Source organism: Coturnix japonica, chromosome 2 (assembly GCF_001577835.2).
Source record: "Coturnix japonica isolate 7356 chromosome 2, Coturnix japonica 2.1, whole genome shotgun sequence".
NCBI classification, from domain to species: domain Eukaryota; kingdom Metazoa; phylum Chordata; class Aves; order Galliformes; family Phasianidae; genus Coturnix; species Coturnix japonica.
In genome coordinates, this window is record NC_029517.1 from 93,033,166 (window position 1) to 93,047,665 (window position 14,500).

At 38.0% G+C, this 14,500-nt stretch overlaps 1 protein-coding gene across 1 annotated transcript in view; it reads left to right on the top strand.

The window, feature by feature from the left end:
• Window positions 1-14,500, top strand: part of LAMA3 (laminin subunit alpha 3) — a 102,705-nt gene that overhangs the window by 5,629 nt on the left and 82,576 nt on the right. The window contains 4 exon segments of the mRNA XM_015855427.2: window positions 8,441-8,558; window positions 9,428-9,546; window positions 10,916-11,086; window positions 13,063-13,160. Of these exon segments, the coding sequence (XP_015710913.2) occupies window positions 8,441-8,558; window positions 9,428-9,546; window positions 10,916-11,086; window positions 13,063-13,160 (506 nt within the window).

A 14,500-nucleotide genomic window follows, 5' to 3' on the forward strand; every position in this document is an offset into this window, starting at 1 on the left:
TGCATCTACATAAAAGCTATGCAGTTGGGAGGGTTGTTTGAACAAATGATTTTAACTTCCAGTACTATACCTTTTCTTCTGGTTTATATTCTCTCTCTCTTTTTAACCAATTTAACTTCATTAGAGTGATTATAACGATGCAGATTCTTGCCACAGGCATCATTGTTGCTATGCTATCATGAAGAGACATTGAAACTTGTTAATCTGAGGGGACTGACCAGGTGAAACCAGGGCTCTGCCTTATATTGCAAATTCTTCACAGAATCACAGAATTGTAGGGGTTGGAAGGGACCTCTAGAGATCATCGAGTCCAACCCCCCTGCCAAAGCAGGCTCCCTACACCACGTCACACAGGTAGGCGTCCAGGCGGGTCTTGAATATCTCCAGAGAAGGAGACTCCACCACCTCCCTGGGCAGGGGATTTCTTCCTTTTCCTGAGTCCATAAAGAGAGAGATTTCACGATCCTTTGCATAAACACAATTTGAGAATAATGTTTGGAGTCTGTTTTTGCCTCAGGTTTCCTTCTGGTTCCTCTTTCATCCAGCAAGATCTTCAGGGTAGACAGAAAAATATTGATAACATGGCTTAAAAAGGTGGAGACAGCAAAAACAGTGTAATAGGAAATGGTATGATGACAGTAACATGAACACCTGTATTTCTTTAGCAGGTGATAGGCAAATAGCTCACAGTAAAGCCTCTGTAGCTGTAAATGTAGCTTTCAAGCCACAGGGCTGGATTCTCAGCTGCCTTAATCTGGCACTGATCCAAGGAAATTAGTTATGCTCTGCAATTTTACACCAGCTGAAAAAATGTGGCTATAAATATATATTGGGGGCTACAATATATATATGTGTGTCTAAATATAAGTGTTTTGGTCAGTAGTAACTATTTTCTAATACTGATGATACATAGGACTAATATTATTTTTAAATTGGCTTTCAATTTAGTTAATAGCAAGAGGAGAGATAACAAAGGAAAAACAAATTTTCTGCGAGGCATTGCTGCTACTTTGTTGGGGATTCAGCTGCAAACCATTTTACCTCTTCCAGAACTGGGAGAGAGTCATGTAAAAGCTGATAAATTTTTATGCCAGAGTATCCTCACTAGTCTAGCACACCTTGGTCTGATCTCTCTGAGTCATGTTGCTCTTTCTGGTAAAACACACTGTTGAGGAGTACAGCATCCCCTGATGGGTTGAGTAAACTTCTGAGAAATCACTTCCCTTCAGGGTAAGGATGTTGACTGAGTGCTCTTTTCTTGTAGGACTCCTTAGAGACCAACTATGTGCTGAAATTCTAGCATTTATTAAGTGATTTCTCAGCAGGAAAGACTGTATTACTCTTTACTCTGGTACCTCTTGGAATGGTGTCTCTGAACTCCCTTGTGAGGAAACGAGGGGAACGGAAGACTAAGGTCAAAATGATTTCAGGTCTTGTGATCAGGAAGGGATAGTTTTATTTGGTGGATGGATGAGGATTTAGCAGGGCTCGTACAGTTTGTTTTTTACTTCACAGGCATTTTCATATCTGTGTTCAGTCAGTTAAACCGTGATCTAAGAATCTGTTTGAACTTGAGATTTACTTTTGACGTTTTGCTTAGTATTCTTCCATTCCAAGTTCATGCTGTAGTGCACGGAACTAATAATAAAGAGGAAAAGTAAATACTGTGACAGAGTAAGTCTACTTAAGCAAACAAATACTGAGACCTCAACTCTCCTTACCTTACTGCAAGTTCCTAAACATTAAGAGCTTAGTCTGTTAATCTTGCAGGCTTTTTATGCAGTTGATAGCGACAGGCAGACAGATACTTTTAGAGTGCAATTTTATTTTATTTTTTAAATTTAAGGTAAAATTAATGTGCTTAAAATCAAACGTGTGCCTAAATGCCTTATGGAACTACTGTGCTGTGATACTAGAAAGGTATCAGAAATGTGGTTTTACTCACTAACAGTTCTTTCTTTTAATGTCACCTTTTTCTGAAGACAAAATACAGAAGTACTTTTGTGTGTTTATCCATGTCCAAAATATGGCAAAGACTAAGGTACATATGCATGCAGAAAAGCAATGACTGAGTTGCAAGTTTGTCATCAAATAATCACAATTAGAGGAAGTGGAGCTTAGAGCAACATCACAAGACTTTTAATTTGTTGTGTTCCTGCCATTATGTCTTTAAGACTCAGTGGAGTCCCAGTGGATCCTTTTGCAGGTATTGTGAAGAGAAAATTTAATTGAATAGTTGAAAGTTTGAGAGTTAATTAAAATGGTGTTAGAACACCCACCTGCTGCTGTTCCTGTTTTAGAAGGACTGGGGGGGATTTTGACGGTCAGAGTTCCTTCAGGATCTTAAATCTTTATATTAGAAGATTGCTTGCTTTGTTGTTCCTGGTAATGTGAGGAAAAAGCAAAAACTTGAAGCCCTGCTTTACTTCCCTTTCTGACTTTCTGTACTACAGTTACAATTCTAATCAATCACAGACCTTCTGAATAATAATTATAATGTTGATCCCTGAGGCAGTGTCTCAGTTTAGATACTTAAGCTTTGGCTGTTCCTCACTTGTTTAAAATATTTGGATCAAATAAGTAATAATAACTTTAATAAATTATTTTTTTGTAGTGATGTTATTAATTAGGTACTATTGTAAACTGAAGGCACAAAATGAAACGTAGTGTACAAAATAGTACTTTCTGTATGGAGGGAAGGAAACTGAAACAGATCTCAGATTTGTGGTACAGCCTGTAGAGTATGCCATGTTTTTGTTATCTTCCAATTGAAGCACATAAGCGATTTGTAAAAACCTCTCACAACTGTATGTATGTTCTGAGGTGCTTTTACATGGTAGATATTTTGTATGGATTTAGTTTTTGTTTTATAGTAATCATCTGAGTGTAGCTTGACAAAGCTGGGATGGTAGGGGATTTATCAGGGTAAGCTGTGCTGAACTGTGCCTCCAAAAGTAGTCATTGCATTCATTGTACTTGACTATTCATAACAGTATATAAATTATGATCCTGAAGCTAGATCCAGATAACAAATGCTCCATTTATTCCTCTGTTCCAATACAAGCATCTTAAGCAGAGCTGCCAGATTTCGTCACCCTAAAAATCCCTTTCTTACTCATATATTATGCTTTAAGAACTAGACTACATATTGTTTTCCTAAAGCTTTAATTAAAAGACAGGTTGAATGTCTAGGTTTATTATTACTATTTTTATGTTTGCAATAATGCGCATATTGGTATTGAGAGAATTAATTTTTAAAATGTATGGACACATACTTGAAGGATTGCTCTCCCTAGATTTCCTGATACTACCTTCCTTTGGTTTTTCAGCATCCAGATAGGAAGATCTTTGTAGATATCCCATTTACTGATTTCACTTCCCTCAGTGTCTGTACTTCACCTTCTGCCATCTCTCCTCCTGTGGTCCATCTCTGTAGTATGTTACTTTGATATGTGGTTTGTTGTCTTTACCTCACTTTCAACTCAACATAGTAAAAGCATAACCTCTGTTGATAGCCATCAACCCTCCATGCTTTCCCATGTTTTCTTCTAGTACTGATAATACTTCTGTGTTCTTTGTACTTTGGATTGTAGCCTTTATAAGGGCATGTTTATCTCCTGAACAACTGAAGTCTGAACTATACAAATGCTGTCCCAAATGAATAGCTTCAGTGTTCTGTGAAGAAATAGGCCGTATGTAAGAAATAATTATGAGCATTAAGTTGGTCTTTGTCCAGTTACCAACGGAAAAATGGCTGCATGAGAAATTTCAGGACAATCATTGATGTATTTGCCTGCAGTCTTGGCAAAAAGACCAAGGACAGATTGAACCTGGACAATGGACTACCCTTTCCTTTCTAAATGTATTCCTTCCAGAATAATGCCTGTGAAATGTAGAGTGATTCTCCCTTTTGATCCTGCACACTGACTGTGATAGGGGAAACAAGCTAGCATCTCCAGTGAGGCATGTTCACAGGCATGAACTTAGGTAACTAAATGAGAGGATAGCTTCTTAGCATCGGTGGCTGGTTGAATTAAGAAGTGGTATGAATATGGCATGCACAGTTCTACGTGAACACTGTTAGGAGTCCTCTGGCTTATTTCTGGCTTCTGTACCCAAGAAGGTTAGTCTAACATGTAGGGAATGGCTTCTGTGTGCTGTGCAATGTGAGCTTCTCCAGTCACCATCGTCATTTCTGCAATGTTAGCACTGCTGCACATACGTGTATGTCATTAAACTGTATGGAACACAGTCGGTCAGTCTAATGCCTTTCAGATGCTATCCATGTGGGCTTTTCTCTTCACCTCTACAGTAGCTACTTTTCCAGATGCCTGCCAAAAAGGCTGTCTCAGCTTTCTCCACTTGACATTTTTTAATTACAATTTCGTCTGTAAAATCCATGGTTAGGGATCACTAAATATTGTTGTGGCAAGTAAGTCTCTAGATCTGTAAGAGTGCCTCAAGTCCTACTGAGAGGTTACAAGTAAAGGGGGTGCTCTTTCCCACTACTACACCAGCCCACGTCTGAGAGTTTTGTTGTATCTACTGAATGATCATCAAATTTCTACCACTTTCTCACTTGCTTTTCTAGTTTACACAGCAAGTACAGTAAGATGATGCCTTTGCTGTTAAAGGATATGGTGGTGGAGTCGCCATCCCTGGCAATGTTCAAGAGGTGTTCGGATATGAAGAGCTATGAGATATGGTTTAGAGGCTTGTTGTTGCAATGGTAATGGGAGAATGGTTGGACTAGATGATCTTGTAGGTCCTTTTCAATCTTGTGGTTCTATGATTCTGTAATTCAATTGTTTGCAGCCATCTAGCAATATAGGAGCCTCACTGTCTTCTGGGTAATGTGTGATGTCAGCCACAATAGCATCATATCACAAGCTACAAGAACAATTATATTACACTGATGTAATTTTGGTGATGTAGATATACCTGCTAACACTGTCTGAGGAAATATGCTCCTTCTGGAAATAGCTGTTCACCATTATTTTAACATTTGGATTATATGAAGAGGAACTGTTGTGGTATCTCTTTAAAACATATCCTGAAGCCTTCAAGTTGCCTCAGATGGATAGTGTATCTGACTTCAGTTTTCCTGTTACCACATCAGGAATTGTTATTCCCCATGAACCAAAAATGGAGAATGACCCCTTCCTACCTGTGCAGCACACAGCAGAATTACGCAGAACAGAGCGTGTGTTTGTTTTGTATTAGTTTATGTACAGCATTTAATTAATAAGTCATTTCAATGTTTTAGTATCCTGTTTTGAGCTTATGATGGAGGGTGGAGAAAAATATTCTATAATTTTGTATGTGTACATTTAACTTTCTTGTATTTGCAAATATATGTCAAGAATCAAACAAGTCTTGGGAATTCCTCTATTTAGAGAATTGTTTAACATTTTAAGGAGAAAATAGAGACAAAAATTTTATGAATTTTATTATACTTTTTTAGAATTCCAGTGAGGATACAATATGTGGTAGAGAATTTTCTATTTTGTTAACATAAACAGTATTCATGTCATTAGAGATTGCTGATGTTTTATCCTTACGCTTGTGGTGTGATTCTCAATTTAAATGAGCTCTTTTAAGTCTCACAACAACCTACAAGATCATCTATGGAAATATTTCTCTCTTTGTAGTAGTTCTTAGTGATGAATTTATCATTCCTTATACATATATATATTTTAAATGTTTTCAGTTTTTGATTAATGAAATTTCAAGGCTACTTACAAGAACATTTAAATCTAAAAAAAACCCTCAAGCAAACAGGAAAATGTTGCATCAACATGGAGCTGGTTATATTCCATTTGTTGGCAATCCAGGATTTAATCTGTGCTGATAGTTTAAAACTGGATATGCTGTGGGGAAATTTACATCCTCATTCGAGTGTGCATTTTCAAAGTGGAACAGTTCTGCTACCAGAAATTAGCAGAATTATATAAAAATATTTAATAAATAAATAAATAAATTTTAAAAAATATTTATATATATATCTATATTTTATAAAAATATAAAGTACTATTTCTATTTATTTATTTATTTATTTAATTTTTATTTATTTATTTAGAGTGAGAAAATGATCAGAATTTTGATTAAACCGTATTTTGGATTTTTGTTATTTTTTCCCCTCTATTTATTTTGATGCAGACAAGCAATATGATATGCTTGTACCAAGAGAACAGTTATTTTTACTGCTATGTTGCATTTCTTAACTCTCCTTAAAACCTGTCTTCTTTCTCTTCCCTAGTGTGGCCATACAAATCCAAGCAGCATTTCAAACTATGGGGTGTTGGGAGAGCCTCACATGATCTGAATGTTCCCATGGAGCAGTCGTAGGCTTGAGCCAATTCTAATTTGCAGGGGAGTTAGACTCAATCTCTAGAGATCCCTACCAACCCCTACAATTCTGAGCTTCTGTGAATTCCACAGCTGAATAGCGGTTGTCACACAGGTGTTCGAAGAGCACAATGTGCTAGTCCAGCTTTGTTATGTAGAAAACTACTGTGTGGAATCATGTTGGCCACTGTTCTCATTAGTTGTGTTTAAAAGGTTGAAGTCTCGGGTAACACTGATACCTAAGTGAGAATTTGTCATAATTCAGTTTTTCAGCTGGGAAAAAGTCCAGTGGAAATAGAATTTACTGCTACTATTTTGCTTGTGCTTATAGAAGGCATCACCTGTTACAAGAAGAGACGGGCTTATCAGCACTTCAAGTAGTATCTGAGGGAAAGAAAACAATAGCTGTGTGACAGGCTGAGGCAGGTGCCACCAGCTTTTTTGGAGAGTAGGTAGAAGGTCATTGTTGTAGTGGTTTAGTACATGGCTACAAATAGCATACTGGAGGACACAGCCTGCCTTTTTGTATGCTTCTGCTGTGTCCCCACAAGCTTTCTATATTGCTTGTCTTGATAAAATGTGATTTGATGAATGTGCAGAATGTCCTCCATTCTTAATAGAGCATGTGAGGATAGAATTAAAGCACAGGGGAAGTGAGAATATTAATGGATAAGCAATTGCCTGCCCATTGCAGACCTAGCTTTGAGAGATCCCACTGTCCAAAATTAAGAACATAAACCATTTTTCTTTTAGGAATTACGTAATTGTGGCCCTTCCCTATGGGTGCTCAGTTTCATGCTGAATAACCATACTGGATGGCATGTAAGGGCTGTGTGGCCAAAATCCCTACTCTTAAATGTGGCTGTCAAGTGGAGGAAGCTACTTTAGCTGAGTATCAGAAACTCAATAGGAGCAAATTTTGGCATAGTCTTCAGAGTATTCAGCTGTGTCTGACATCTGATTTGGGGATCTTCAATCAGTAATTGGAGGACAGTATTCCACCTGTGTAGTCATCATTTCTAGCTCTGGGAAAAGTAATGGTTTTGTCAACAGAATGACTACCACTTTATTTACTTGATGCCATTACTTAGTAAATCATGCACAGTACTGGACAGGGACAAAGATTTCTGCTCCATTTTATTACAGGCCATTTGCAACTGGCTTTTGGTGGCCCAGACAGCTGTGAGAGCCACTGAACTGGTCCCAGCTGACAGCTGAATAGGCCAGGCATGGCAAGAGATGGCAGTCCCAGTTTGTGATTGGGAGCTTATACATATTTGTAGTTTGAAGTCTAATGACCTAAGTAAATCTGACTTAGAGTAGGATTTCATGTCAAATCCATATTTGCTCTAGTGTCTGGGAGCTTTCTGCCTTTGTTGTCTATGTCCGTGGTACGTATTAAGAATGTGGCCTTGGGAAGCTTGGGACACATTCTGAGTAGCTTCAGAATATGTAAGACCTGCCAGTCATAAAAATCTCTCCTGTTATATTTGATACACATGAAACTGCAGAGACTTGCTTTTGTTACTTACAAAGTGGCAAAGTTATCTAGAAATATCCTTGTAGTGAGGGAACAGATAACTTGGATTATTATCAAATACAGCCAAAGGAGTACCAGTGTAAAGAGTGTGCATTCTGACTAATGTTATTTTCCTTGACTACAAGCATAGTTATATGTCTGGAATGCAACAAGCAGAGAGAATGTGGCAGGATTCTGTAAAAGTATTTTATCTCAGTGAATTGAGATGCTAATTTTTGGAGGCTAAGTACTATACCCTAAACACACCTGAGCAATCAGTCAGATGTGGAACAGAACCATTCTGAAATGTAATAGATGGCATATAGTGCAGTCATTCTGCAGCTTTCTTAATGTACTGGAGCACATTGCCAGTTGAGGAGGGTTGATACAAATACTTAGAGAGTACCAGCCGAGAATCCGGCCTATTATTTTAATGGAAATGAAACAGCAGGGGATAACTTTTTCACTGTATGCAACAGAAAAGGGATTTACTGGCATTCATTTTAGTATTGCTGTACTTTTGCAGTGTTAGAACTAAGTTTCTGATAATACTTCTGTATGTTCTGTTTCCAGCTCTTCCATGTTGCCTATATTCTTATCAAGTTTGCGAATTCTCCTCGTCCAGATCTCTGGATCTTAGAAAGATCGGTGGACTTTGGAAGAACTTACACTCCCTGGCAATATTTTGCTCGTAAGTATTAATTCTTGCATTGCTGCACTTTTGTAGGCAGGTTTCTTTAATTGTTTGCTGGAAAATCGGGCCATGTATTTTGCTGAATGTTTCAGCTGTAGTGGAGACAGCGGATGTCAAAAGTGCTTGTCTTAGTTATAGATGATAGATGAGTCAAAAGAGTGTGATTAAAATTGAGCACAATATTTTAAAACTGTAACTCAACACGTCAGTGTTTGTCAGTCCGCTGGGATTTTTTGCTTTGCATTGCTTATCTTGCCTTTTTGTATATTGGAGCTGCAGTGTCGTTCATCCCACTGGACTAAAGAATTCCTAGCAAAAATCAGAGGGGTGCGGTTTTAGTGGGTACTGTGCTGATGGATTAATGGTTGGACTAGATTTTAGTGGTCATTTCCAACCTTCATGATTCTGTGATACACAAGCATGAAATCTTGGAATAGATACATTTTTCTGTTATTATATTGGAAAGATTGTGCAGTGTCTTGTCAAGCACCATTGAATGACTTACTATGAGAAATGTTTTATCATAGAATCATAGAATGGTTTGGGTTGGAAAGGACCTTTACGATCACCTAGCTCCAACCCCATTGCTATAGGCAGGGACACCTCCATCTAGACCAGGTTGCATGAAGCCCCATCCAGCCTGGCCTTGAGTGCTTCCAGTGAAGGGGAATCCACTGGCCAACCTGTTCCAGTGTCTTACCAGCCTCACAGTTTATATTTAGAAATTTTCATTTTTATGCTTTAAGTGAAGAAATCGGTCTTTATCTTTAACTACGGGGAAAAAAAATCTCTGCTTTCAGGTAAAATTTTGTTGTTAATTTAAATTAGAACAATAGTGTATATAAAAATAACTCTGATTTGTCCAGACTCCAAAGCAGATTGTTTGGAACGCTTTGGAAAGGAAGCAAATGTTCCTGTGAAGAGGGATAGCGATGTCATTTGCACTACAGAGTATTCTCGCATTGTGCCTCTTGAAAATGGAGAGGTAAGTGCTTTTAGAAAAATGATGTGTCATGGTGGAAACGAACAGTTACAGAAGTTTGCAGTTACAATAAAAACCTAGAACATAAAGATTTTTTTTGTTATTACTGCTTGAAACTAAATTAATAAATCTGTAGCCATGAATTTATGTAGCTGTTGAAATTTTAGGAGGTTGAGCTGACTTTTTCTAACTTACACCAGTGGGCAGGGCTGCCTGTATGGATTCCTTCTTATGGTTTAGATTACCTCTCTTTAGAAATCTGCATTTGAAGATACTGACTGCATTTTCTGCATAGTTTCCGCGTGTGAATTAACTTACAGCATATGAATTCCTCATGGGACCAAATGCTGTAAACCAGTCAGTATACTACATGTGCTTGCAAAAGTGTTGCTTTGAGTTTAGTCGCTGTTCCTTGATAAGAAGAAATGTGACTTGTCTGACTTGAATTGAGGCTAAACTCCTGGATGTACTGTTCACTCTTGCTGATGTTCTTGTTTTATGTCTCATGCAGTAATTACACACATCTAAACCACGCCAGAGTTGTCCAGAGTTTTGTGCAAATGAATCTGGAGTTGTAGTATAAAGTAGAAATTGCCTACTAATGCAACACATTTTTACAAGAACAATTTATGTAGAACATTGCTGGTGCCATCTCTAATGCACACTTCACTTTATGGCAGATGTTTGAAACTAGAAATCTGTTGTCTGGCTGTTAATAAATAAAGTTCCTTACTCGGAGGTCTGCATGCACACTAATATATTAATTTGCTAATTTAATTTAGATTCATGATTGCTGGCACCATTTTGTTCAAAAATAAATAAGTGCTGGAGCACCTGTTTGGAAAGTCAGATAAACCTGCTTTCATGTGAAGGGATTTTCTCAAGTAACATCGTGTACTTTCCTCTGAAAGGCTGTTAATATGCTCTTAGGCATTGGACCTGGTAACAATAATATTTTCCAGGAATGTTTGTGCCTTAACCCAAAAATAAATGTGCTTTGGGAAAGAGCCAAAATCTGGTGTTTTCACTCAGGCAAAACTTCCATTGACACTATCAACTGTTAATGTAACTATTTGTAGCTGTTCCTATTTTTTTTTTTCCTTGTCAAATGATATTCTTTCTGTGTACCCGCTATTGTGGGTACACCATTAGGGCATTGTGATATGAGCAGTGAAAATTCAGGGGAGTCCAAGACACGTTTTTTTTTCTTGGAGTGTTTTATATCCTGATTTCAGTATGTGCAGTTGAAAATGTGCTCAGAAACAATAGTAAACCTTTTGGTTCTTTTATTACTCACAACCTGGCTCTGTGCCCAGTACTGATACTTGCAGCTGATAAGTTTTAATAAAAATATACTTACTTTTCTTGTTAGATTGTAGTCTCTTTGGTAAATGGCCGCCCAGGAGCAAAAAACTTCACTTATTCCCCTAGTCTTCAAGAATTCACAAAAGCAACAAACATCCGCCTTCATTTTCTCAGAACTAATACACTTCTTGGCCACTTGATATCAAAAGCTCAACGAGACCCTACTGTAACCCGCAGAGTAAGTACTGTTTTCACAGAGGTATATTCATTATAGGGGAAATAATGATTTTTAACAGACTATCTTCTTTCCTTGGTTTCAAATATTAAAAGAAATTGAGTGCATCATTGGAACTGTTAGGAGCCATTCCAGAAATCTTCTGAACTGTCTTTCACAGAGCTGAGGAGCTAGATCTCATTAGCTTTATTTCACATTGCTTTCCCTTATTTATTCAAAGAGATCTGCAGGAAATGGTACCTGAGTTTCTGCAGGAGCAGGAATCAAAGAGCCAACTCAAAAGGCTCTATTTGTACACAAGAGATGCATAGGAGTTTTCAGTGGATTTTGGGCTATCCCTTAGGGCTAAACAGCCAAAGTCCTGCTCCCATGTAAGGAAATACCTTAAGGGAAAAATGCATAGAAATTCACATAGCAGAGAGATTGTAAACTTCATATTATATTGTTATTTTTAACCTCTTTATTTAAAATGAAGAGTTGGTAACAATTGGAGGAAACCCTGGGGTGAGGCACTGCACACGTGTATGGGTTTTTGCATCAAGTACCTAAAATGTTCCAGTTTCTTGATAGTATTCACATTAAGTATCTTCATTGTCTTAAGTAAATTTTAAGTTGTTGCTTACAGGCAAATGTAAATGCAGTATTTACCTGGCAAGCAGCATAGACTCAATGTAAGGTACTTTTGATGTTATGGCCATAGTATGTAGGACAAATGAATAAAACATTGCGTATTCTATTGAATTGTTAGAAGAGAGCACAAATTCTCATTGTGGACACCGTCAAAGTCTAGGAAAGAGTTAATATTACTAAGAAAAGTCTTACTGTTCAACTTACTAGAAAAACAGATGAAAACCAGACGAGTTCTCTTCTCCTGTCCAAGTAACTGCCTGACTTCCATTAATGGTTTAAATTCATGGCAGACTGAATTTTATAGGGTATGTTTTATGTCTATACTGTGACCTATTAATTGTTTTGGCCTGTTACTAATATGATTTGTTACTAGGCAGTAACAGTACAACTACTGTTAGTAGTACAGTATAGTTCTGCTAAGCAGCACGTAACTGTAGACCTGGTTGTGAAAAATCTTACTTTATAATAAAAGAAAAACAAAAACAGTCAAATACGATTACAAGAGTCACAGTAGTCAATTCTAGCTGTGCTGAAGGCTCTGGAAGCACAAATTCTATTTACAGTCCAAAAATGGTAGGCATGGATAGAAATTAACTTCTGTATTTGAATAGAGGTTGTTCAGAAAAATAATGAGATCTTATATCCTATCTACTGTTCTTCACCCGCCTAGAACAAAGTAACTTTACAGAAGCTGGAGAGAGTTGAAAAAGCTCTCAGCCTTGGAGAGGCTTCTTTCTGTGCCAGCCAACTCCACCTGCAGTGAAGTGTATAGCCTCTTACAGGGGTCATATTGTGAATGGGAGAGCACAGGAGACAGAACTGCAAAATATTTTGACCCTTTTTATCCTCTAGTGGCATTAATGTTGTCAAGGAAGTGATCTTGTTCTGTTTCTAGTGTTTTGTGACCATGTATGACTGAATGGGCAAAACAGTGCTGCTCACAGAAGTGTGTCCTATTTGCTGATTGGACCAAAGTCTCACAAACTAATGCTGTAACTGTATTCCACTTCTCCATCCTCAAGCTGTCTTTGAGCAAGTTTTGAGCTCAGGTAATGATGATGCGTAGCTGCTGGAGGGTGGAAGGCTACAGCGGTGTGTATTTCTTGTGAGCTGCACAAACCTACAAATGCATTCTGTTACTATCAGGCACCCTGTAGGCACTGACTTTGATTTGCTGGGATTCACACTAAGTCATAACATCAATACAGATTTGACAATTGACTCCTTGGCTTTGCCCCTTTGTAAAATCATGCCTTTAAAATTCTGATAGGCAAGATTTAACAATGTAGAAATAACTGATGTTGATATTTATACCGTAATACAAGAATACAACTCTGCTTGTTCCATAGTATTACTACAGCATCAAAGATATCAGCATTGGAGGGCGCTGTGTCTGCCATGGCCATGCTGAAGTATGCAGAGCGAAAACTGCTGAAAACCAATACCAGTAAGTAAACTGAGCATGACATTAGTTTAATGTCAGCAAATGTATTCAGATGTCCTTTTTTACTGCCAGCTGTACATTTTTGTTACATTTTAAAAATGAGAGTCTGCTAATAATTGGTGTGAAAACATTCAAGAACTGTTCTATATGAAATATCATAGAATGGCCTGGGTTGAAAAGGACCACAATGATCATTTGGTTTCAACCCCCCTGCTGTGTGCAGGGTCGACAACCACCAGGCTGCCCAGAGCCACATCCAGCCTGGCCTTGAATGCCTCCAGGGATGGGGCATCCACAGCCTCCTTGGGCAACCTGTTACAGTGAGTCACCACCCTCTGTGTGAAAAACTTCCTCCTAAAATCTAACCTAAACCTCCCCTGTCTCAGTTTAAAACCATTCCCCCTTGTCCTATCACTGTCCACCCTCTTAAATGGTCATTCCCCCTCCTGTTTATACGCTCACTTCAAATACTGGAAGGCCTCAATGATCTCCCCGGAGATCTCATTGAGAACAAGCCCAGTTCTCAACCTCTCTTCATAGGAGAGGTGCTCCAGCCCTCTGATCATCTTATTCACCCTCCTCTGGACTTGCCCTTAAAGTTCCATGTCTTTCTCGTGCTGGGGGCCCCAGGCCTGGACACAGTACTTCAGATGGGGCCTCACAAGAGCTGAGTAGAAGATAATAAGTATTAGATTTTCTTTTTATCTGAAATAAAATTTAATAATTCATTAGAAATCTTTAGTTCTTTTTGGAAAACATAGTTTGTTATCATCTCCCAACAGGAGAAATTAGAAGGCCAACTCATGAACAAAGTGAACACAGTGGAGATATGGAACAGTATTGAGTTCAGACAAATTCCAGTGCTTTTGGCAATTCCTTGGAAAAATAAAATCAGAAACTGAATGTATTATACCCTTCTCTTAGAACCATAGAATTGCCTGAGTTGTAAGAGACCTTGAAGGTCATCTAGCCCCACATTCCCCTGCAGTGAACAGGGACATCTACAGCTAAATCAGGTTGCTTGGAGCTTTGGCCTTGTTGATGATGAAATGACACTTCCCTTGAGTGAACTGACTATATAAATACTTATAAAAGTAAAACATGACTTTCTATGTTGTATTCTTAGTTTACTGATGAGAAAAGCCATAAATTTGGTAGAATTGTCTGCATTTTTCTGCTTGAATATTTTGCATGAGCAGAACTTAGGATGGATGGCTGTTTGTCCTTCAGATATCTGACTCTAAATAATGTTTGTTTAGAATAATAATTGCAAAAGCAGTTATTCTGCAGCTGCAGTCTGCCTGGGGTATTTTACAATTATCTTTACGGTCCTTTAATTGTTT